General features: G+C 51.3%; 1 protein-coding gene across 1 annotated transcript; it reads right to left on the reverse strand.

The window, feature by feature from the left end:
- Positions 1-2056: 2056 nt before the first annotated feature.
- Positions 2057-25013, reverse strand: LEMD2 (LEM domain nuclear envelope protein 2). The gene is made up of 9 exons (XM_049890353.1): positions 24163-25013; positions 22422-22462; positions 18914-18989; positions 11387-11463; positions 10356-10435; positions 8509-8654; positions 7355-7456; positions 7174-7276; positions 2057-3694 (listed from the first exon to the last, which is right to left on the reverse strand). The coding sequence occupies exons 1-9, from the start codon at positions 24992-24994 to the stop codon at positions 3544-3546; spliced, it is 1608 nt and encodes a 535-aa protein (XP_049746310.1). The 5' UTR covers positions 24995-25013; the 3' UTR covers positions 2057-3543.
- Positions 25014-25708: the final 695 nt, after the last annotated feature.

Raw genomic sequence — 25708 nt, forward strand, 5'->3', positions numbered from 1 at the left:
GCATCTACCTCATAGGGTTGCTGCAAGGACTTAATAAGCTACAGCACTTAGGAGAGAGTCCAGCATGTCACAATGCTATCATGTGTTGGCTAATTTTTTTCACTTCTTTCTTAATAACCCTGCTGCTCTGGAGATGCTGTGATTTGCCAAGGTCCCCAGCCAATAAAGGGCAGAACCAGGCCTGAGGATGCAGAGCTCAGAACCTCCACTCTGCCCAGGGGTAGCAGCATCCCCAGGAGCATGGGCCCCTTGAGGGGTCCAGTTGCCCCTCACTGATTCCCTTTCCATCTCTCTTCTCCCAGGGCCCTCTGTCCAGATTCTCTAAAATCCTTGTCTTTAGAACTTTCTCCGGAGATGGGGACGGAGGCGCTGGCTGTTCGGGAACAGTTGGGTCGACTTACTGCATACTGCTCCCCTGCCCCTTTCCTTTGCGGGAGGCCGACAGGATAATGGATTTGAGTCCAGGCTCCTGCCTCAATGAAGGGATTTTTTTTTTGGAGGCTCAAAGTCAATGGTGTATTAATTAAGGGGGAACAGCTGCCACCACAGTTCTTATGATAAGTCAGTGACAAATGGCCGTGTTTACCTTTTTCCTGAGCAGAGACTCCGGAAGGTGGCCTGGAGCTCCTGGATGGATGTCCGTGGCTGAGACTTGTGGGGTAGAGCCTCTCCCTCCCTTGCCCACCAGAGCTGCTTTATGGGCGCCCACTGAGGTCCGAGACCGAGAGGGCTGTTTGTCATCGAAGAGAGACAGATCTGCGGCACCAGGGAGCACTTGAAAGGGATTTGGGCAGAGCATCCGAAACTCCCCAACAATGGTTTCCGTCCAAAAACACTCTCAGACCCCATCCCTGGGCAGATCCCACCACCCCGCAAGGTCCCTTGTGAAATAAAAGCTGCTTAAAAGTGAGACTCGGCGCTTCAAAGCTGAGGGAACTGCAGAATGCAGATCTGAACCTTCTGCAGCACGCAGTGAGCCAATCCAATGGGGCTGAGGAAGCGCCTGGGGCCTCTGTACCGAGGCAGGAGCGGCCGCCGCCTGGGGCCTTTTGTCACCGAGTTTACAGTGTTTTGATCTTGTGCCCGCTCTCCAAACAGCATCTCAGAAATAGAGCCTTGCACTTACTCCCTCCTTGGCAGACATGGCGGAGGGAAAAGCTTTCATTAAAAACCAGAAAAAGGGAAGCTGGGTTCATTCTTTTCTGGGTTGTGTTCCTGGGTCCTTTGTCAGTTTACCCACCAAGTTTTCAGCTCAGCACCTGTCACCACCCACAGGTGGGGCCCTTTGTGTACAGGCCGGAAAACCCATAGGGCACAGCCGAGGCTGCCTTCTCCCTGGAGTGGCTGAGACCTTGGGGCTCCTGTAAGAGGAAGGCCCAGGCTGGACCTTGGTGCCAATCCCACATGCCAGCAGCTTCCTGACACACCTGCAGGGCAGAGGTGGTGCTGGTGGTCAGTAAGATGCCTGCAGCACTCATCCAACCTTGCCCACTCTAAAGTGCCTGTCCTTGCAGGCAAGGGACCTCCATGTGCTGGGGACTGGACCCTGGGGAACCTGGTGGTTTCAGTCCTTTCTGTGTATTACATTCTGTGGTTGCAGGGCTAGATGAAACGAGAAGTTGGCGGCAACATCACCCTCCTGCACCTTAAGGGACACAACAGGACTAGTAGCTGCCCAAAAGCCCCACCCAATCTGTCACCCCTTTGAAGGCTGGGTCCTGGGCACCATGGGGAGCTTCTGGGGCCTCACCAGGAGGCAGAAATGAGGCCACAGGGAAGAGGCGCTGTTGGCCGCCCATCCTAGCACAGTGGCACCACGGTGTAGGCTCATCACACCATGTTGTAGATGTGGAAACCGAGGTTCCAGTGGTCAAGTAGTTTGCTGGAAGACTCTGCAATGAAGAGGCTGAGCCCCAAAGGTAGGACGCCAGAGCCCTCTCCAGCCTGCTCTCCCAGCTGACCTCTCCGGAGCCAGTGCTTAAGGACTCCACACACTGCCATTCCTTATACGTTGCTTTAGGGGAAAAGGGGAAGAACCACGGACAAGAAACACATCCATTTTTAATAAATAGTTTATTCATCCAGCAGTTTCCACACCGATACTGAAGCCTGTTTTGGTGTTTCTTATTCTTCTGGCTGGAGCCTGATTATGAGAACATTTCATCGCCACGGGGCCAACGTTGAGTCCAGCCTTGCCGATCATCCAGACATCAGAGGAAACGAGAGAGTATTGCTAAAATGAGGAAGACCGGAGCTTTCTTAAGGAAACCAAAAAATACCAGTAAGACCAGAAAGGAGAGGTTAATGTCTTCTGGAGGCAGCTGTTGCGTCTCTTCGGTTTGCTCCCCCGCTCCTGCCGCAGATGAGAACATACGGAGACGAGGCTCTGCTGGAGAGGTTCTCTCGCACTTAATAAGGCCCCCCGCCGCTTTGTTTCTGGAGAGGGCCGTCTGCGCGGATGCTGGTTGATGTGCCGGTGGGAGGGCCCTAATGAAGGGCTGCGCGCCCGCACCGCTCCCGTGCGACCAGCAGGGAGCACCGCTGCAGCCTTTCGCGCCTCGTCCGGGCCCTGGGAGCCGCCAGCGGCGGGAGGTGGGCCCTGTAGTATCTCTTGTGCTGGGGAAGTTGTGGCCGCTGTAAAATAAGCTGGTCTTCGTGCACAGGAAGTGCGAGGTTCTCAGCCCTGGCATGAGGCGTCCGAGGTCCGAGATTCAGCATTCTCGACCTGATGCAATGCCAGTGCCGGTAGGTCTGGCCTAAAATTATGCTGACGATGTTTATGAGAAGCACCATAAAGGGGGCGTGGAGGTGGTGGCTGTGTGGCAGCCTGGGCCCTGTTTGGTTTCAGGCCGGTCCCCACCCCTGGTTCCTCCCAGGAGGCCACACCAGCAGCTCACTCCCAACCTGAGGGCGCTGGGTGTCAGGGTCCAGTATTTCTATACAGTTCTCCTACACTCAGTTCTAGCATCTTCTCCCTTCAGGACGAAAGGGGCCTGACCCAGCCAGAGGACAGGGTTTCTCCCCTCACCCTAGAACCCCCAGGTAACACCCCATGAAGGCACATAAACCAAGCTGCTCCCCTACCCTCGCTTGCCCTGACCCACTATCCCCGACCCACCTCCCACAGGCACTGCCTGCCTCACAGGCTGTGTGGGCATGCTGGCAGTGGGCGAGCTCCGGCTCACCCAGCCTCACACTTCCTCTGCAGTTTTACAGCTGCTGCTCCTTTATCTTTTCTGTTTGTGACAAACCAACCCTTCTCCCCTTTTCTGCCAGCAAAGCAGGGCAGAGAGGATCGGCCCAATGTGGAGAAGCTGCCTGCCTAGCACTGGCTTCTCCCCTCCGCCCTTAGGGAAAGCCCACATTTTCCTAATGAGCTAGTCTCTGCTGGTCTTTCAGAGAGACCTTTGGAATCCGTGTCCGGAGGAGGGTGAAAAGTCAAGGCGACTGTGAATTCAGCACCGGCAGGTCTGGTGGCCCTCTTGTGCCCTGGAGCGGGCTGTCCCGGGGACAGGCTGACTGGGAACAGGTCCCTGCCTGGGTTTATCGCTCTGAGTCAGAGAAGGAAGAGGGCTTAGTCCATCTCCACACCAGCATATCCTCTCCCGCCACACGATGGGACTCCGTCTGGATCCGGGACTCGTTGGAAGCCAGGAACTCCACGGCTCGGTCCCAGACTCGCTTCAAGCGCCGCCTGCAACAATAGAGGCAGGCTCAGAGGCCGGCTCAGCAGGGTGTCACACCCTTAACAGCCCTGCTGGCACCGCAGACAGAGGCAAGCAGGGCTGTGGATGCCCTTTGTACAAGGGGAGAATAAAGCTCCAAGATCCAGCACAGAATTTATTTAGGGGACGGAAAGCTTGTCAGGAACTAAAAGGGCTCCTGCAGAGGAGAGAAGTTTCTTGGGCCAGGGAGAAATGATTCCTCAACCTTCTTGTTTCAAAAGCCTTCAATTAAGGGGACCAGAAATAGGCTAGGTTGTCTGGAGCACCTCCAGGTCCCTAAGCGTGAGGGGCCTTGCTGGGGTTTGCAGGCTCTTGCCCGCACCTGTTACTTGCAGCAGCCCTCACCTGCTAATGGTGCTGGCTGCATTTTAATGCCTCAAGTGGGCTAATTAAAGAGTGACCACTGGGCTGTAGAGTCCAAACTCCACAGCGCTTCAGGGTGGGGATGAGCTAACCATCTTGACCGCAGAGGCCAAGAAGTGGGAGCTGCTCTGCAGAATCAAAGCCACCAGGTAGGGCCCTCCCTGTTGGTCAGTGCTGGGTCTCAGGTCAGAAGCCAGAGTTCCTGCTCTGCTGGGTCCCCAGAGCCTTGCATCCCCTTGGACATGTCCCCCCTTTAAGACTAGACAGGATGACTGCACAGCAGTCAGGGAGGGTCGCCTTGCTGTCTCCCCTTTATGAGCCTCTGTGTCATGTAGGCCCCAGCCTTTCCTCAGCCTTGCAGACCACATCCCCACAACCCCATGGGTGGGAAGAGTGTGGACCTGAGTACACGTGGGAGCAGGAGGGTTCAACAGGGAAGGCAAAATGGCGGCAGTGCCCCTGAGCCAGGAGCAGAGCGGGGTGGAGGGGCTTTCTTCCCCTGGCTCAGGCCTGTCACCAACCAAACCCCATGGCCTATCTAGCAGCCCCCACTTGGCTGGTGTGACCAAGGCCACACACTCCCTGGGGACTGAGCTCCAAGGACAACCACCTGCAGGGAGGTCCCCAAGGAGGCAGCCAGTGTGGTGTGGGGGCCACCAGGCTCCTCACCCCAGCCCCTTCTTCCCAGGCTGCCCATTAACAGGTAATGAACAAGCCGCCCCAAGCCAGCTGCTCTCATCAGCTCCCCTGCTTTTCCCAGGAAACAAGCTCTTTGCATCTCTTTCAAATCTCTCACAAACAGGGCTTCATCTGCAGATCCGAGCGTACCCAGGCAGGGCCAGCAACGTAGTTGATGTATCTTTAAGTGTTGTGTCGAGAGCTTGGCATAGCCAGGCTGGGTGGCTTGGGAGATGAATCAAGAGGCTGAGGGCTGAGCAGGTTGGTACCAGGAACAGCACACGAGCCTCCTGGGGTTCACCGACAGGGAGGGGCCAGACCCTTGCACAGCCACCCCTGCCTGCGGAGCCATACGGCCCTCGCTGCCTGTGCTAACACGCAGGAGCCGGGAGGGAGGGCAAGGTGACTCAGGCCCGCAGATAAGCTGCAACGCCATTTCACATTCTTTTTTAAGTGAGTGTATATGTCGGATATAATTTAAGCCCAAATAATAATGGCTACCTTCTGATGTGTGCTCAAGTGCTAGGCACTGAGGCCACCTCCCCAACACTCCCTGTCCCCCCTTCTCTCAGGACTTGTCACTACCTAATATTACACATTTTCTCTATGCATTTTGTCATCTGTCTCTCTTAGAACAAATGTTCCAGCAGGGCAGGGATTTTTGCTTGTTCCCTTTCCCACTGTCTCCCCATGGCCCAGTACAGTGTCTGGTATATAGTAGGTACTCAACAAACATTTACTGAGTAAACGAATGGATGAATGAAAGCATTACAGTCTCCCTTCACAGCTGTCTAAAAGGAGTGGTATTACTGCTGTTACATGGATGAGGGGACTGCAGCTCAGAGAGGCTGAGCGAGTTGCCTGTGGTCACACAGCAACCGAGAGGCAGGGCCAGGAGGTGGGTAGGAGTTTGTGTACACTGGGGCTGGAGGGCTGTGTGAACATCTCATGCTGGGGATCAACAGCAAACACTTCTCAGAGCAAGCCCAACCCCACACCACTGTCAGCCTGCACTCTCTAAGCTTCCTGCCGGCCACCTCTCTGGGCCTGGGGTGGGTAAGAAAGCTACTGGGTATCTTCATACTTAAAATGGGCCCTTAAACGTCTTACTCTTCCAAATCCTCTTGGGTGGCACAGAAATGGGTGAAGGTGACAGTAGAGCCTGGTGGTGGGAGCAGGGAAATGATGCCAGCATGGGACTCTGAGCAAGTTCCTTAACCTCCCCAGGCCTCACTCTCCTCATCCGTGAAATGGGGCCACTCCCAGTTCTCACCTCACAGGGCCAGGGTGAGGATCCAGTGAGTTTGGACCTGTGGAGAGCTCAGAGCAGTGCTCAGCTCACAGTGAGCGCTCAGCGTCATCTACCATGGCCCCCAGCAAAGTCTACTGTGAAGGAACCAGTCTGAGCCGACAATACTGTGGGCCCTGCCTGCTGCCGACTGGGACTTTGTTCCCCACCCCGCCTCCAACCCCAGTTTGGTTAGGAGTCCACCCCAGTGCCAACTCCACCATTCCTAACCCATGTGCAAGGTGTCCCTGGAGCTGTGCATGGCCACGGCCTGCCACCCACCCCTACACAGCCATGTGCCCTGGAACCGGACCCATTCACCACTGTGAAACTCTGCTTTCTATTTATGTGTGTGTGTGGTTGTGTGTGTGTGTGTGGATGTGTGGGGGGTGTGTGCGTGCGCACACGTGCGTGCTGCACCAGAAAGATGAGTTTCTGATTATGGATTAGGGTTAAAAAAGTCTGAAGGATAATCCCCTCTCTACTGCCATTGATTGATTCACAAATAGACAAGTATCCAATTATGGTCAACGCAGCCTCAAAGAGAGTGTCACCAGAGGCTTCTGGGAATGTTTTCTCTAGCTCAGAAGAAAGAACAGAAGTCCACTTCTCCCCTGCTGGCTATGGCAAGACAGACACTGCTGTAGCTGCTGTTGGCTACTACTTTGTGACTACCAGGGACTCTAGCCTTCCAGCATCTGGGGAGGGGGGACAGGACCACGAGAATCACAGAGGATAAAGCCAGAGACCTGACTGATCTGTGCCTGGGGCCTAACTATTCTGGACTTCTGCTTGTGTGACTCCACGAGATCCTTTTCTGCTTGAGCCAGCTGGGGCAAGGAGGCTCTGTTACTTGTAGCCCAAAGCATCCCAGCGGATACAAACTAACAGACTGACCACTCTGCCGACTGGAACTATGATTTCATCCATCTTGTCTGGCTCACTCTGCCATGAAGAGCCAAGTGTGCTCTGAAGGAGCAGCAGGCTGTGAACAGTGCCCCCACTTGTGACTCTGGGGGCTGATGCCCGATGCAAGGCTTTGGGAGTCCTTCCGTGGAGCTCAGCAGGGTCAGTCTCCCCTCGCCCGTCCCCAGCAGCCCCAGTGATGGGAGGACTCACCGGCTCTGAGGAGGAATCAGGGTATCTCGCACATGCAGGATGCCCACGTAGGGGTAGCGCTCCATGTCCTGCTCCCAGTCCACATAATGGTCCTGGACCACATCTGCAGGAAGGAGGACGCTGTTTAGACAAGGACCCACGCTGCCAGGCGTCAGCAGCCCTTTCACCAGGGGGCACGCACCGATAATCTTCTTCACCATCTCATACATGGCCTGTTCCTCCTCTTCCAACTTCCGCCACCGATATTTCAGGAGAATGAGGAGTCCCCATAAGAAAGCCAAGCCTGAGTGGGAACAGAACACCATCAATCTATCATCTCTCCTTCGGTCGTTCAGACACTCAGGGGCCTTCACTCTGGGCATGTCAGTGTGCGGGAGGCTGTGAGTGACCACCCCCCCGCCACCAAGTGTGTTCTGAGTATGTGTGAGGCACAGGGTTGGCGTGCAGGAAAAAAGATGCAGACACACACAGGGAGGACGCGGTATTAAGCGATCATTTTCCTCCACCGGCTGTCACCACAGAGGCGTCTCTAGCCATCCGGATCTTGGCTCCGCCCTGCCGCATTCTGGGGCTTTCATCTCCCTCATGCGCCAGAACTCGGTGTTTCATACATATACAGATGTGAGGCCCTCTGTATTTGGAGATGCTGCTGCTGATAATGATCTCTGTGCTCGATGGGAGGGTGAGGGGCCGTATACACGTCGAGGTGGCCTGTGATTTCTAATTCCTGCCCTCTCTGGAGAGCTGGTGGTTTCTGCAACTTGGCCTTTCGCCTTCAGAGACACCCTGAGGTCTCTGCTCAAAGGCTGGCCTGATGTCAGGAGACAAGACGGTGCTCTCCTTTTCAGCTCGGCACTCTGGGTCCTTCCTGCTTTCATCAGGCTAGCTGTAGCTCCCCAGGAGATGTTTATGTTGTATGGGGAGTAAAATTAGGCCAAGCCCCCGCACTGTGCCTCGTCCTGGGCCTGGGCCTTACATACCGCCAGATCCCAGCAGAGTGAGCTGCTGGAAGGGATGATGCCTGGCCCAGCCCCAGTCCAGCCCCCTCTTGGGGAAGCTGAAGGTCCCCTGCCCTGAATCAAGGACATTTTCTAGTTATCCTCAAGCCTGCCACCAATCGCCAAAGATAAAGACAATCCAGGGCAGAGGCTGACTTGTTCATCTCCTCTGTTTTATTAGACAGACCTCAGGTTCACTAGAAAGAAATCAACTCTCTGGGCCTGGGATTTCTATAACTCATCACTCATGCCTCCGGGTGTCGCTGAGCAGGGCTCCTGGCAGAGGGGGGGTGCCGTGTGCAGCAGAGGAGGGCTGCAGAGGGAGGCGGAGATTTACCCCAGAAGAAGATAAGCACGTGGGTGACAGCAGTGAGCAAGGCGCGGCTCAGGCGACAGCCAACACCCATGCGGGGGCGGGCAGACTCCAGGCAGACCACTTTGTCCACGGTTGTCACCAATTCCGACGGGTCTTCCCCTTTCAACCTGAAACCAGAACACAGGGTTCTAAACGTGTTCAAAATCTCTGAGAAGCTGCAGCATAAGCCCTGCTTTAAACAGGAGGCGGCGAAGGAAGGAGGGGCTTCGAGGCCTCTGTGCTTATAAAATAGGCTTAGTATCTCGGCTGCACTCTTTCCAGAAATTTCCCACGTTGGCTACTTAGAAAGAATAAAGCTTTAAAGACGGCAGCAGCTTTGAACCCCTGCCGCTAAAGTGACGTCCCCCTCTGTCGGGTCTTTGACAGCCCCTCTCAGCGTGCAGAAGATTAAACCGTAAATTGGATTCCCACCTCCCGGCACAGAGAAATGGAAATGTTTACGGAATCACTGGCTCTGCAATTGCATGGCAGAGCTGAAAGACAGAACTAGGGAGGCTGCGCTTTCCCTCCGTGACAAGGAGGTATACAAGCTGTTTAAGTGAAAAGACTGGGGGCACCCGTGGAGCTGGCGAGGAGTGGAAACTGCCAGACTCTCCATGGCCAGCCCCCCGCCGCAGTGCCGCCACCCTGGCCCCCTGTGAGGAGGTGCCAGGACACACGGGGATGAGAACGCAGGCACCTTCTTCCAGCGAGCTGACCTGGGGCGGCAATTACCCACCTCTGGAAGCTGCACCCTGGTATGGCTGGTGTCTGAAGTGTCCCAGTTTCTAACAACCCACTTTAGCAGTGGTCATCTGAGCTGGGCTCAGCCTCCACCCAGACTGCCTTCATGAATATGAAAAGGCAGGTGTCATCGTTCTTCCGACCACGTCAGCAGCTTCAGTGAGCACGGCGCAAGGGAAAATCCGTATCCCCCCACCCAGCGCCTTTTCGAACACCCAGGAAAATCGCTCAGCCGTTCAGAGCAGCTTTCTTTTTTTTAAGCCGATGAATTTTAACTGTGCCATGCATCCAGTTATCAAGCTTTAGGTTGAGCTGCCCGAAGGGCTTCTACTGGCTGCACCACTGATGGAATTAGTAATTTGGGTAGATTGGAGAGGAAGAGAACAAACCCCCAGGGCGTGTTTTCATGTCAGATGCTGCGGCCTGAACAGGGGTCCTGACACACCTTGGGAAATGGAAGGGGATCCATGATGACTCCTTTCCCAGTAGGAGGGCTACTGGGTGTCCTGCCTGCGAGCTGGGGCCCCCCACCCCTGTGCTGAGCAGCCAGATGAGGCCTTTCAGGAAGGTGAAGGGCTCGCTATCTCGGCTAACAGTGCTCGCCAGTGACAAAAATGAGGCAGAACTGCCTGGTCAGAACGAAATCCGGTATTTCCTTCTGCAATTTTCACACTGAGCAAAACCAACACAGACAGTCATTTCATCTACAAATGAAAACTAGCACTGGAGGTGAGGACGTGCAGAAAAATGCCTCCTCCGGCAAGCCATGCAGGGCTGGTGAATTATAAGGCCCCGATAGAGTTACTTGACACAGGATTTAGCTGAGACACCAGGCGTACATCCTAACACCTGGATTTTGTGTGTCTCACCTTCAAACTACTCCACAGGCTGCATTTGAACGCTGCTTCCTTCCTTGGCCAGGTGGCTTCAAATCTAGCCACAGCGACTGGGCCGGGAGACCTGCCCTCTAGCTTCAGACCTGAGATACTGTCCGTGGAGCATGAAAATCAGCAGACAGCTGAAAAGCAGGCTGCACGCACGTGCTCGCCACTGTCCGCCACCTCATGATGCCCGTCTGCACTCACCAAATGCCCACGTCCTTGTTACTGCTCAGGATCCAGGTCAGCGCGGCTTCAAACTTGGTCACAGTGCTGCCGGTCACATTCTGTGGGAGGGGTCAGGAGAAGATCAGTCCTGCATCTGGGTGGAGCGGCTGGAACAACGTTACTTGGCTGCTGGATTAAGGTGTGATTAAGGTGTCCCTCTTCCGTGTCCTCAGCAGGCCCGAAGCCCCATTCCGCTAAATGTACAGCAAACTGGCAGGAAACAAGTCGGGGGCTGACGAAAGCCAAGGAAGAGGCTGTAACTGGGGGAGATGATGTGCACAGGAAAACAGAGCAGGTCGGAGGCGGCCAGAAGAATATAATTTTCTCGAGGATTAAAGCGTTAGACAGAGAGCTGGCAGGTCGTCTTGGGACAAAATGAAAAAGAGCACTGGGGCGGGGGCAAGGGGGCTCAGCCATTATCAGCTGCATGCCCTTGGGCAAGTCCCTTCCTCTCTCTCGGCTTCAGTTTCCTCATCTGTGAAATGAACACTGAACCAGATGACCCCTAAGGTCTCTGCCAGCTCCAAACTTCTGTAAGTCTACCATCCTGAGGCCATGAGAAAAAATCAAAAGGACCCTGAGCAGTGTGCAGACACCGTAAGGGCAGACAGAGGACCAGGTTAAGTGTGTATTCTTAAAGCTGCAAGAAGGTGAGAAAAATGAAGCGAAGCAGGAGCAAGAGACAAGTGGGGCAACTTCAAGGAACGGGCAGCCGGCAGGGACACAATCCGCTGGTTAAGGATCGGCAGTGAGCTCACCGCCTGCACACATCAGGCCTGGCTCTGGGTCACAGTGCGCCTTCGTCTCAGTCACTCCCGTGGCCGCCTTAGCTTAAGGTAGCTGACCACTCAACTACATTAAAAAAAAAAAAAAAAAAAAGGAAAGCCAAAAAGCAAACACAAAAAGGAAGAGGAGGGAAAACAAAAAATAAAAAACAAGACAGGGCCAGAGAGATCAGTGTAAAAGCACGGGGGCCTCCTGGGGGCAGACAAACACTGCAGCCTACTTACTGCTAGGTACTCCCGGGCTTCCAGAACAGGGATGCATTTGCTTTTTAGCTTCTCTGGATTTCCACACTCAAAATTACCTAGGAGAGGGGAAAAACCCACACACACATTCAAACACACAGAGCTGAAAAAAAATTTACTCTGAAATGGACTCAAAATGCAGCAAGAACCAAGCCATCGGCTCTACTAAGGAGCATGTGCTCCGGCGGCTCCCTAGCTTCTGTGGGGCATCTTCCCTCTGCAGCAAGGTCAAAAGCCACTTAGCTTGGATCAATTCCAGATCATTAAAACCTGACCTGCAAAGCAGTGCTGCCATTTGCATTCGATGACTAAAAACCTGCCCAATACCCAGGTCTGTTTGCAATTGATCCCTAAAGAATCAGACAGCCAGCTTCGGAAGGTACGGGAATGGCACTATAAATAAACACAGCCTGGAAAAAAGAACGGCAGGGTGGCTGTGGTGATGCAGGGATTGTGACTGTGACACAGGCAGGTGACCTGGAATCCCGGCCCATCGTTTTGGAGGGTCCTGGGGGAGGCTGTCTAAAAGGGCTCCCATGAAGGAAGGAAGGAAGGAAGGAAGGAAGGAAGGGGGTGTCTGTATCTGGGAGCTTCCCTCTTAGTCCTGCCCAGCCTTCCAGGCCCAGCCCACAGGCCACCTCCTCTGAGAAGACCCCAGCCCATGCGGGCCTCTCCTTCAGCCAAAATGCTCCAGCCTTAGTGACCAGCCACAGCCCTCGGCTCTCGATCACACACTGTGGTTCACCAGCCGGGTGCTGCTTCCCGGAAGTCAACTAGACCCTTGGAGAGCATGGACGGCACACACGGCATCCTAACGCTAACACGTGGCCTGACTGGCCTTGACCTGGTGCAGGCTGAAAGGTTTTGGATGGTCAGTCTGTGTGTGTGTGTGCTGGGGAGGGAGTAGCTGAAGTAATACTAAAAAATCTTGAGAATGAACTGACTCCCCCTCCGCCCATGCTCAAATCTTCCTACTTCAAAGTTGGCCTTGACCCTCTGCGTTCCTGAGACCCAGCTGGTCTTCCCCGACCTCCAGCTCCTGCCCTGCCCTCGTTAGGCTGGCCCAGACCACCAAGAAGCCTCCTAATTGGTCTCCTCTCCCCTTTCCAATCTACATGTTCTGTCAACAAACCTTTAAAATAACTACTTAAATGACACTCTGCCACTCAGGGTGCTGCCACATTCACCTTCCTGCCACATGGCTCCCATCACATCACTACCTGCAGGATCAGCCCTGGGATGCCCTGCACCCATGACCTTCCCTGGGACGTCCAACTGATCTTTCCAAACTTACTTTCCTCTTCCCTTCCTTCCCTGATGAAGCCAGCTGCTTCCCAGCCTTGACCCTAGGATTTCTTTTGGCCCCTGCCATACCCCCGTCACACACATGACCAATCCTACCTGGTCATCAGGGCCTGGCTTAGAGGCCACCTCCCCCATATGCTTTCTGACTGCTCCAGCTAAAAGGCATTGTGCCAACTACAGTGATACCACTTCACCCACTTGAATGGTTGTTATAAAAAGACAAAACAAAATGGAAAATAACAAGTGTTGGTGACGTCGTGGAGAAACTGGAACCCTCATCCACTGCCGGTGGGGAAGTCAAATGGTGCAGCTGCTATGGAGAACAGTCAGGTGGCTCCTCAAAAAGTCAAACGTAAAACCACCACACAACCTAGCAGTTTCATTTCTAGGTATACACCCAAAAGAACAGAAAGCAGGAACGTAAACAAAAACCTATACACCCGTGTTCACTGCAGCACTGTTCACAACAGCCAAAGAGTGGAAGCAATCTAAATGACCATCAACAGAAGAATGAATAAACAAAATGTGGTACATATATACAATGGAATATTGTTTAGCCATAAGAGAAATGAAGTTCTGATACATGTTACGACAGGGATGAACCCCAAAAACATGCTGAGTGAAATAAGTCAAACACAAAAAGACAAACATTGTATGATCCCGCTTACATTGAGGTATCTGCAACTGCAAATAATAACAGCAATTGCAAAGAGAGAGAAGGTAGATGAGAGGTTTCCAGAGGCTAAGGAGAAGGGAGAATGGGGAGTTACTGCTTGAGGTGATGAAAAGGTTCTGGATAGTGGTGATGGCTGTGTAACACTGTGAATACAATCAGTGTTACTGAATCGTATGCTTAAAAAATGGTTAAATATATATTACACCTACTTTACCACACACATTCATACAAAAGAGATGATTCCAAACTCTGCTCTGTTGGTGTGCATGGGGCTGCTAACATAAGCACTAACCTCTTCAGCACTGGCTCATACCCGGGCACCAGCTGAGCAAGGCTAGGAACGGAAGAAACTGATGTTGTCATGCACTGATTACGACTCTTTAATCCTACAGAAGTCAATACATGAGGTGCCAAAATCCAGGCTATCTTTGTAACATTTGATTTTTGGGAGCCTTAGTGTGAGACTTCACATTTGTCCCTGCTATGGATTGAATTGTGTCCCCCAAAATATGTGTTGTAAATCCTAACCTCTATGCCTGTGGTTATAATCCCATTTGGGAATGGGTTGTCTTTGTTAAGTTAATGAACAGGATTAGTGTAGGGTGTTATCTTGAGTCAATTGCCTTTGAGATATAAAAGAGATTAAACAAGCAAGCTAGGAAGCAGAGATGGGGGCAGAGAGATGCCAAGCTACATGGAGACTGCCCAGGAGCAGAAGCTCAAAGAGACAAGGTTCTTCCTCCAGAGATGACAGAGGCTTACCCTAGAGCCAGCACCCTGAACTCGGATTTCGAGCTCGGCTGCTAACCAAAAGGTTGGCAGTTTGAATCTACCAACCGCTCCTTGGAAACCCTATGGGCAGTTCTACTCTGTCCTATAGGGTTGCTATGAGTCGGAATTGACTCAACGGCAATGGGTAAACTGTGAGAAAATAGATTTGTTTGGTAAAGCCATCCCTTTGTGGTATTTCTGTTACAGCAGTGCTAGATGACTAAAACAGAATTTGGTACTGGAAGAGTGGGGTTCTTCTCTAACAGATACCTACAATGGGGAAGTGGTTTGGGAATCGGGTAATGGGAAGAGGCTGGAAGACATTTAAAGTGCCTAACAGTAAAAGCCTACATTGTCCTGAAGACATAGCTGGTAGAATTATGAACATCAGAGGCAATTCTGGTGAGGGCTCAGAAGAGAGTGAGGAGAGCTACAGAAAAAGTCTGTTGTCTCAGTGAATACACATGGCGCCAGCAACAGAATGTAGCTAGAAACGTGGATGTTAAACTTGCTTCTGGTGAGGCTTTAGAAGAAAATGATGAATATATGACTGGACAATGGAGGAAGGACGATGGTTTTTATGCTGTGGCGAAGAACTTGTCTGAAATATGTGCAAATGTTTGGTGGAAGGTAGAACTTGTAAGTGAGGAACTTGGCTATCTGGTTGAGGGGATTTCTAAGCAAGATCTTAACAGGGTCCCGTGGTTTCTCCTTGCCGCTTATAGTAAAATGCGAGAGGAAAGAGATGGACTTAAAAATGGACTGTACAAAATGAACACGAAACTTAAAAGATCTGGAAAATTCTGTTGTATAAACTAAGGACACATGTCCTAGATTGTTCACCAAGGATGTGGCTACAGAATCTTTTGTTAAAGAGATTACGCCTGTGACTGACAGATCTAACCAGATACCACAGCAGAAAACCCACGAGCTTGGACTGAAGGGGACAGAGAAAGAACAAAAGGAAAGAACACTGTCTGACTCTTGGAATTCTACAGGCAGGAAACAAGCCAAAGGGAGCTACATTCATTGTCTTCCAAGAAAAAGAAAAGGTCCATCCCTGGAGCAATTCAGAGATCAGCAGAACAGCTGAAGGTGTACAGAAAGCAGCACTGACTTGATTTCAAAGGATGGAACCATGGCCTGCTAGGTTTCAAAAGGTGGGGTCACCGCCCCCTAGGTTTCAAAAGACAGATCTTCACCAACTCAGTTCTGGAGTGTGGGGCTGCTGTTTACTAGTGCCAGGGGGATGAGGCCACTCAGATGGACAAGGAGAATGGGGCCACCCAAAGCTGAGGGAGCAGAGCTGCCAATCCCAGTGGGCTTAGAAGGCAGCACTGAAGCCCAGGGCCCAGGGGCTGCCACCCAGAATCCAGAGGGTGTGGCCAACACCCAGAGTCCGGAGGGCAGGCCATTGCCCAGATGGTCCCAAAAGAACAGAGAGTTATTTTCAAGGCTTAAGAGCTAATGTAAATTGTTCTGCTGGGTTTTGGACTTGCTTGGTGCTCATTATCCCTTCTTTCCCTCCCTTTTCTCCCATTTGTAATGGAAATGTCTACCCTGTGCCTGTTCCACCATTGTACTTTGGAAGCAGATAATTTGTATTCTAGATTTCACAGGTTCACAGATTTAGAGGAATTTTGTTCCAAGAGGGAATATGCCTAAAGTTTCACCCATATTTTATTTACATGATTCAGAAGAGATTTTGGACTTGGAGTGGATTTAAGACTTTTGGGATGACGTAACGCGGTAAATGTATTTTGTATGTGCCAAGGTCATGAATTTTGGGGGACCAAAAGGTGGCGTGTTATGGACTGAATCGTGTTTCCCAAAAATACAAATTGTAAATCCTAATTTCTATGCCTGTGGTTGTAATACCATTTGGGAATGGGTTGTCTTTGTTATGTTAATGAGGCAGGATGAGCACAGGGTTGTAAGAACATAGATATAGCTAATAATAAGCTAATAAGAACAATTCTTTCATGTATTTAGCACTAATTATGTGCTTGGAGGAGCCCTGGTGGCACAGTGGTTAAGCGTTCGGCTGCTAACGGAAAGGTCGGCAATTCAAATCTACCAGATGCTCCTTGGAAACCCTACGGGGCAGTTCTACTGTGTCTTATAGGGTTGCTATGAGTCAGAACTGACTTGACAGCAATAGGTTTTTATGTTCTTAGAACTTTATTTGCATTAATATGCTTAGAACATACGCACTGCCGTCGAGTCAGTTCAGACTCACAGCCACCCTGTAGGACAAAGCAGAACTGCCCCATAGGGTTTCCACCGCTGTAAATCTTTACAGAAGCAGGCTGCCACATCTTTCTTCTGCAGCTGAGTGCTTTTAACCACTGCACCACTAGGGCTCCTTGCTTAGAACACAGTCAGGGCTAAATATATGAATATTGTTATTGTTATTATTATTAGCTATATATCCCACGATTTAGCTCATGTGAAATTTAATAAATTTATTTTCTCTGAAAGTTGTTTATTACGTTGAAAAACCTGATATAAATGTCCTATATGATAGGGTTTACCTTGTTCACTACATGTAGAGACTTTTACTTGGACACTTCTGATTGACACTCTTTAGATACTGCAAGTCATTCATTAAATGTGCTATCTTACTTACAGATAAATAAACTGTGGAATATTTTGCTAAATAAAATTGCTCTATGTATTAAAAAAAATGTCTGCAAGACACAGAGCATTTCTGAAATGACAGACAAGGGTTCTTTTCGAAAAAGGGCCCAGGGTTTGAGCTGCAGTGGCTGCTGACTTTCTGTAATACTCTTGTATGCTTCCAATGTTTCACTATGTGCATACATTACTGTTTCAATTTAAATACAGGGAATTTAGATACAGGGTTGCTATGAGTCAGAATCGACTCAACGGGTTTGGTTTTTTATGCTAGTTACTATGAAAAAAAAGAAAGAAAATAATGAAAGGCATGGTGCCTTTCTGGTCAGTCCTGACACTTCTGGCCTCTCAGTTCTCATCCAATCGCATCTGCATGACCCACCTATGATCAGGGAGGTGGGAGCCTGCCTCTTCTGCTAGACCACAAGCAGCCTGTGGGAAGGACATTTGCTGAGCCATCTCGTATCCTCCACAGGTAGGCACAGTGCCCTGCCCACAGCTGATTCCTGGCCTAGGGAGGAGTGTGGCTTAGAGGAGGGCTCATGCCCACCCTGGGCCTGTCTCAGTGAGGCCCGATACCTCAGGCTGCCCCTGCCAGGCTGGTCAGAGGGCAGCAGGTCCCAGGGTCCTTGATGGCATAAGCCAGGTGGGATGAGGAGAAATGTCTACTGGGACCCACAGTTTAGAGCAGAGCTTCTCAAACTTTAGGGTGCCCAAGAATTCCCTGGGGATCTTATTAAAATGTAGCTTCCCATTCCATAGGCTTGGGGTGAGACCCAAGAGTCTGCATTTCCAGTAAGCTCCCAAGTGATGCTGATGCTGCTGGTCCTTGGACCACACTCTCAGTAAGAAAGGTTTGGAACACCCTCTCAGGCCAGAACTTAAATCTCAAGCAGACAGAGAAATACCCACAATGACTGTGATGCTGTGATGCCTCTCCTCCGCAGCACTCATGGATGCTCCCTGACCATCTACAGTCTCCCAAAAGTCAGGAGGAAGGCAGTGGCAGAAGAAGTCCCCACAAAAACCAATGCTGGGGACTCAAGGTTTACCTGACCTTGCCTTACCAATAACAACCTTAAACAGAGGCTGGCCCTGGAAACCCAAGGCCGGACCTACAGCCCCGCAGGAAACATCCAATAATACTTAACAACTGTCTGGTTCTCATGCCAAGTATATCCAACATGGGGCCCAGGCCCTGCATATTCACCTGTGCCACCGGCAAGTGCTTCTGAGAGCCTCCTAGATGCAGGTGTGGAAGAGACACAACAATGCGGTGACAAAATGAAATCGTAGGGGACCCTTCAGGATGGGCGCATTCTCAGGGTGTATTTTATGGAAAGGGTCTGAGAATGTGCTCCTCTAGAGCACAGCATTTGATTTGATTTTATAAAGACAAAAGAACCTAAGATCACTGGTTCTACTTGCCAGACGGGGAATACAAGGCCTTGAGAGGATCAGGGACTTGTCTGCGATCCCACAACCAGATGAATGAGATTAGGACTAGAAGCCAGGGAAGCCCAGGGCAATATGGCCCTGTGGGTTAACACCAATACAACCCTCCCATGTGGACACTGGCCTGGGCAGTGTCCCCTCTGCCCTGTGCTCAGGCCAATAACCCAGTCCCTACGTGATACCAGGGCCCTGGCAGGCTAGATAGGCCTGAGTGTGCCCTCCCCACCATGCAGGCTGCCTGCCACCTCCCCAGGGCTTTCCACCTGACTTGGCCAATTGTCTGGTTCAAGGAGGCACTCCAGGTCTGAGGACACAGACTTGAGAAGGCATGGCCTTTTCTAATGCCTGCATGGGAGCCCCAAAGCATTAGCTGGTAGGCATCCCAAAGAAGTGGGCGCATCTGCTGAAAGGCCTGTGCACATGCCAATCCCCCAGGGCTCTTAATGAGGACGCAAAAGCCAGATGTGTTTAGCCAAATGCAAGGCTTTAAAAAAAAGATGTATCTGAAGGGGAAAGCAGGGAAGGTGAGATTCGGTTTCTGGGCATGTCTTTGGGGAGACAACCACGGAGAGTCTCAGCCACCTGCCAGCCAGCCTCAGCCTCACTGACGTAGGGCAGCAGCTCTTAGCCCACTCAGAGTCCTGGGCCTCAGGCAATCTACTCACCAGCTTGGATGGCCAGGAAGTTGTACAGCTCATGCAGCAGATCCAACAAGGCCGCCTTCTGCTTGGCCTGACAGAACTGAAAAGGCACAGGACAACCAGTGAGCAAGGGCGTGGTGGGGTGTCTGTCTGTTTTGTGAGTCAGTTTTGTATCTCCAGCCACATTGTCAAGTACTAGGAAGCAAGAACACCTCATACTTTTAAAAAATAGAAACAAAGTTTTCAAAGTGCTGGGCTCAGGCAGACCTGAAAGCAGACACAAAACTAAGGGTCTGCCAGCTGGAAGGCTCCCTGGCCTCTGCCCCACAGCACCTCTTAGAATAAAAGGCCATCAAGTGGGGTCGAGGAGCAGATGCCATGTGGTTGTGTGGGGACCCAGCTTCCTGGGACGGGAAGCAAACGCTGTTGGAGCTTGCCAAACTTGGAGGGTACAGGGCAGAGTGTCATGAAGAATCTACAGAAGAATACTGGTCAAAAGGGGGAAAAATGCAGAACAGAATTTCAAATTCTCATGGATTCCAGATTTCCTGGAGCCATGAAGGTTGAATGAACCCCTGAAACTACTGCCTTGAGATAATACTTTAAACCAAAAATATCCCCTGAACTCTTCTTAGAACCAAACAAGTTTTAAGTACTAAAAAATGTCTGCCTTAGAGCATTACGCTCTTTTAAGAACTACCTACATGGGATCAAACTGACAACAGCAACTCAAAAGATTAGACAGGAACCTTAGGGCACTGTGAGTTTACGTTAATGGGGGAGGAACAACTCAGAAAAAGAGAGTGAGAATGGCTGCACAACTTGAAGAATGTAATCAGTGTCACTTAGTGGTATACGTGGGAACTACTGAATTGGTGTGTATGTTTTGCTATGTATATTCTCTACAACAACAAAATAAGTAAAATTAGAAAAAGAAAGTTTGCTCTTTGTTGAAAGTGGACAGTGCTGCAGGTGCTGTACTGAGTGGTTTACAAATGAGTTTGCATGGAACCCTCACCGCAATCCTTACTGCACCCCAATCTCTCAGATGAGCACCCTGAGGCTTAGAGGCCTTAGGTAAGCCACCCATTAGTAGTGCAGCCAGAGTCAACAGTCCAACCAGAGACTGCAAGCCCACCCCACACACAGCTGGGACTCCACTGGAGTCACTGGGAGAAAGCCTGGACTGGAAGTTGAGGGCCTGGGTGTGCTAGGCTGGGTCCGCAGACAGGTAAGGATGCAAAGACCCTTTCCTTCTGGGTCTCACTTGTCACCCTCATCTCTAAAGGGAGGGACTTGGCTCCTAATAGTCTGAGGCCAAGCTTTGTCCCCTCGTGTTGCCAAAAGACCCAAGGGCCTTTATAGGGTACACTGTAACGTCATCAAGATTTACATGCATAACTATAAAATAAACATTCAGAAACAACTCCCATGTCTAATAGTATAGTTAGATACCCAAGCTACTTTTTAGAGAAGTGTTAATGATATGGGAAATGTTGATACCAAATGTTAGGTGTAACTGAAAATGCATTGAGATCCCAGTTCTATAAACATCCATAAGCAGAGAAATAAGATGGGAAGGAAATGCCCTCAACATGTTGTGATTTTTCTTTCCTTTGTCACATTTTTCAAATTTTCTACAATAAATATCTACTACTGTCACAACCAGAAAAAAGGAGTAACAACTAATACTGCTGTAAACCTGTCAACATTTAGGCAAAGCAGGGCTGACACCAGCTACAGGCAACAGGAGGGCAGAAGGTCCCATACAACTGAGCCAGCCTGATGGAGACAACGCACCCACCCCCAGCCTGTCCCCATTCTTTGGCAGCACAAAGGCAGAAACAAAAACACCAAGTATCACAGAGTCTTTAGCACTGACCCAAAAAAGAACACACATATGGAAACTCCATGACCATCTGGGTTCTGGGTGTGCCTGGAGCCAGAGAAAGATGAGACTTTCAGGAAGGACCTCACTAAAGTAAAGGAACGCCTCTAGACCTGCCCACCCATGTTCACCTCCACAATGGCTGGGGTCACCCTATGGAATCAATCACAGCTCAACAAAGGCTATAGTAATATGGCCCAGATCCTGCCTTTCGATGCTCTGACATGGGTTTGAGGGTTCACTCGTCCATGAAGTTCCTCGACTATCGGGCACCTAAAGCCCATCGGTTAAGCCTGGATCCTCAAGCACATCTTTGGCAAGTCCCTGGACTGTGCCTGCCTGGGCTCTGTCCTTAGGGCTGTGACTCCGGATGTCCAGCTCAGAGGAAGGCCAGGGAGAATATCTGTCATTTGGTAGGAGTCGGATACACTGAGAGACACGAAAGACCAGAAAAAAGAACCAGGGCTCCTTTTCTAATTAAAAGACAAGCAAAATTAACACCGCCAGAGAAGTCTTGGATAAAAATGATTTTTTCCCTTTGTTTTTCTTTTCAGCTGTCAAAATTCTAGTTTCGTCTTCAGCTGCCACTTCCTCTAATCACCAACTGAGGTTTTTATGACGAAGGGCAGATTAAATTTATCATGAATCTGTTTCTACAAAACAATTGGGAAGCAAAGATATCTGGAGGATGAATGCAACCAATGAACGAGATATAAAACACCCCCAAATATGACACACCAGAAGCCAAGGAGAAATAAAGCCAGCTGGCTGCACCAAGATGCCCCTGCATTAATTTGGGGATGCGAGCCATCGCAAGGGGCCCACAGTGACCTCAGGCTGGTTCTTTCCCAGCCTCCAGGCTGCCATGGATGTGAACTGAGGGCTTGGGGAGGCCTGGCATTGTGCACTTAATAATTAGACTACTAAGTCATGCCCTCTGGCAGCACAAAACGCCTCCTGGTAGAATTTATGACCTGAAAATTTATTGCCTCGTATCTTTCCCAGACGATCACTGTGTACCCAGCATCCCATCTCCCTGCTAATTCATCTTTCATGACTCATAAATGGATGGGGCTGCTGGCCTTCCCCAAATATTATTTGTAGGGAACATTAGCACTTCGTTAAACAAACCTAAACATAGGCAAAGAGGACTAATTCCACTTAAGGTGTGTTTAAAACAACCCCCCTGTGATGTTTCAAATCAGAACAGCATTTTCAGAGCCAAAGATGTACTACCTGGCTCCAGAGAGGAGAATGTGGAATTGAGAACCTGGTAGTGATGCTTAAAAACTGTCAGCCCTTCCTCCTGAAGCCAGTTTGAGAGGTCCTTCAACAACCACCTATCATATCCCTCTGGATCGACTTAGGCAGAAGATCAGTCTCTGCTGCTGCGACTGATGGGGCAGCTCTTCTAACAAGCCCAGGGTTGGATCTTGGGAGCTCAATCCTCTGTATTTCAAGTACTCCTTCACTGCCACGATTGAGTCTGACACAAACATCACAGAACACGATGTGATTTGGGTACATTACAGGAAGCACTTCCTGAGAATGAGCCTATTATGATCTTTTCTGGGGAAGTTTACCTCCTGTTGGAGATTAACATCCTTGGGAGAAATAAAAAAAGGTAGAGAAAGTCAAACTCACCTCATCTGTTTTGCTCTCACAGTCCACTGGCAATAACTTCACTGAGACCAAGAAAAGAAACACAGGAAATTAAAAATGTGGGTTGAGTCAAGGAATAAAAAATAGACCCCTCTCAAAACTTAGGGGAAGTCAAACATTAATGACACAAGGGTAGGGACTGGAAAGATGGCATCTAAAGGGTACACTTTAAAAATGCAGGCAGCAAAATTTAAGGGTTTTTCAGTTCTGGATTAGGAATTTGAATATCTGGGTCCTAATCCCAATTGAAAATTACTAGTTATGGGACCTTGGGCGACTCACTCAACCACTCTGAACTTGTTTCTTCATCCGTAAAAGGGGCCAATAAAGCTTTCCTTGCTTAACTCAAGGAGCGAGGCTCAAGCCAGACAATATACATGACAGTTCTCTAGGCTGCAAAAAATTACATGTTAAACAGGGATTAACACCATCACGGGAAGGGAACTGCAGAAGAATCCCAGTAAATATCCAAGAGCTGTTGGCTTAAAGACTCTCAACAGTGAGTACAACTGTGATATTGTTTGCTATCATCAGTGTAGTTACATTGCTAGTACAATACTATTGACAGCAAACGTCCTGAGTTCCCCTGAACTTCTCCAGCAGGTTGATAAACTAGTCATGTGGTTGATAAACTGCTTTGAGTAAAGAATTACTTAGGTGTCTGCACAAGTCTGTGAACCTGTTCCCCCCAGACTTGTTCATACACCCCAACATCCATCTGCCACAACAGCTAAAACAATTTAACTTTTTGCTGTATTTCAGCTGTTAGGCTGGAAGGATGTGGCCTTGGCTGGAGACTGGGAACAGTCAGTGTTAATCACTGAATTGCTCACATGCTCTGCAGAGAATATTAAAAGTTGGTGAACTACAGTATCACTTTATACCTAAATTTACAAGGAAACGCTCTCAATGTTATTTTCTGCTAGAGGCCGGAATTAACCCAGAGGCAAATTTCTCTTTTAGAGAGGAAACACACAAATCCTCAGCCAAACAAGAGGCACACTTCTCATTTGCATGTCTAATCATGGCACTGAGTGGGGACAGAAGCATGGCTGGGGGATATCCTTGAATCACAGGACGCTTTTAACACATGCTGTAAGAGTGCTGCAGACAATAATACTTCCAATTTATATCAGTTTAAACTCTTTAAAAGATTATTCCACACCTGTCTCCTACGAAGGGCTATTGACAAATGAGGCCTGGTGGTTTAAAGAAGTTGAGTGAGTGGCCTTTTTTGTGCTACAAAACTGGGAACCAGATCCCATCTGTGAGGGGTGAAATTTGGGGTCCCTTCAAGTAGGCACTAATGTGTGAGTGAGCAAGAGACCAAAAGGAAAGAGACTTAAAAAAGGATGGAGATGGAACTGTTAGGGGGGTGTGGCTTTCTCTCCAAGATGGAAAACTAGCCGTTAGGGTAAAGTGCCTACTAATGAAGAATGCTCCCACTACGTAGTTGAAAGGAAGATTGATTAGAAGGGAGGTTAGGGCAGAAATCTAGAGTAGGGGGAAGTGCAGGCAGAAATTACTGCAGATGCGGGAACCTCGGCCCTCTCCTCCCACAGCTGGAGTAAGAAAAGTGAGGGTCAGGAGGTGAGGAGGTGCCAGGATGGCCGGTGGCAGCTGGCAGGGCCGGAGAGTAGGCGGCCTGGCGCCGGGAGGAACGGTGGTCGTTCAGACAAACACGTGTCCCCAGGGCCCTCCCGTGTGCCGGCCCGGGACGTACTGTTGTCCTCCGCCTCCTGCGGTGCCGAGGGCTTGCCCATCTTCACCCAGAGGATGCCCAGGAAGACGAGCAGCAGCCCCAGGCTGGCCCAAAGCAGAAGCCTGGACAGGCAGCGCTCCAGTCGTCGCCCCATCTCGGGCCGGGCCCGCGCCGAGCCCGCAGGAACCGCTCGCGTCGCCCGCAGGCCCGGGCGCGGGTCGGGTCCGAAGGGGGCGGCGGGCAGCCGCGCCGGGACCGGGGGCGCGGGCCACCAGCGGCGGACCCCGAGGCCTGGGCCCGGGGCAGCCCTGTTGGGCAGCCTGGCATCCTCGTCCTCCTCGGAACTGCCCCGGGCCGAGGCGCGGCGCCTTAGCGGCGCGGGGCGGGCGGAGTAGGCGAGGCCGCGGCTTCCGGACCAGGGAAACGTGGAGGCCCCGAGATCGCCGTAGGCCCCAGAGGTCGTGTAGGCCGAGCCCGAGGCGGGCGAGGAGAGCCAGGGCTCCGTCCGCGGAGCAGACGCAGAGGGCCGGGCACGCAGCGGCGCCTCCTCGCGCAGCCAGGCCTCCTCCCGCAGGCACTCCTCGCCCCGCGGCCGGGCCTCTCCCCTCAGCCGCTCCTCGCCGCGCTGCCGGGCCTCGCCCCGCAGGCGGCGCAGCTTGTTGCGGTATACGTCGCGGGTGGTGTCGGTGATGGGTCCTGGCTGGAAGCCCAGGGCCTGCAGCTCCCGCCGCAGCTCCACGTCCGACAGGCCGGCCATGACTAGAATGCCGCCCCGCGCTCGCCCCTGGCGCTCACCGCACCCGGAACTGCTCCAGCCGACGGCCGCGGCGGAGCGGGCGGGGCCCCGCGCCATGATGGGAAGGTCAGGTGGCCGCCATGTTGGGAAGGTCGAAGCTGGCCATGATGAGAAGGTCCAAGGCGGTTTCCGGGACCCGCCATGTTGGGGAGGTCGGAAAGGATTTCCACGCCTCCCCCCGCCCTACTCTTGCCCCTCCCTCTGCCGCGTCTGGAACCCCCCCCCACCACGCGCTGTTTTTTGCTGATTTCCCTGGCCACTAGCGCGATCCCTGGCCACTAGCGCGATCCCTGGCGCGTGGTAGGCACTCAGTAAAGTGTCAATTTAATGGATGAATTACTTAATGGTGAAAGACAAGCCACTGGTAAGAGTGGGGTGACGGGATCATTCTCCGTCTCTGTGCTTGGGCACCGATGTGTGATCCCTTCTGCACCCAGGAAAGTGCTTTGTTTGGTTCATGGAGTAGACCCCAGGCATGATCCGAGGCTCTGTCCCAACTTTGAGGTGCAGCCGCCCGGCATTGAGCATCAAGTGGGTGTTGGCCCTGCACAAGGATAGACACTGTCTCTCAAGGAGCCCCAGCCTGGAGGAGTACTGTGCATCCATACACACAAGGTGGAGGCAGAAGGGCCAACTGCCTTTGGGCTCCAGTGGGCTGTTAAGTCCTCTCGAAGGAAGCCGTGTGGCTGGACAGTGGGCTTTTCGTCAGGATAAATGGGTAGGGGAAGACCCCTGAGTCACACATCCTGTTGCCGTCACTCCTGTTTTAGG

This window comes from Elephas maximus, chromosome 1 (assembly GCF_024166365.1).
Source record: "Elephas maximus indicus isolate mEleMax1 chromosome 1, mEleMax1 primary haplotype, whole genome shotgun sequence".
Lineage (NCBI taxonomy): Eukaryota > Metazoa > Chordata > Mammalia > Proboscidea > Elephantidae > Elephas > Elephas maximus.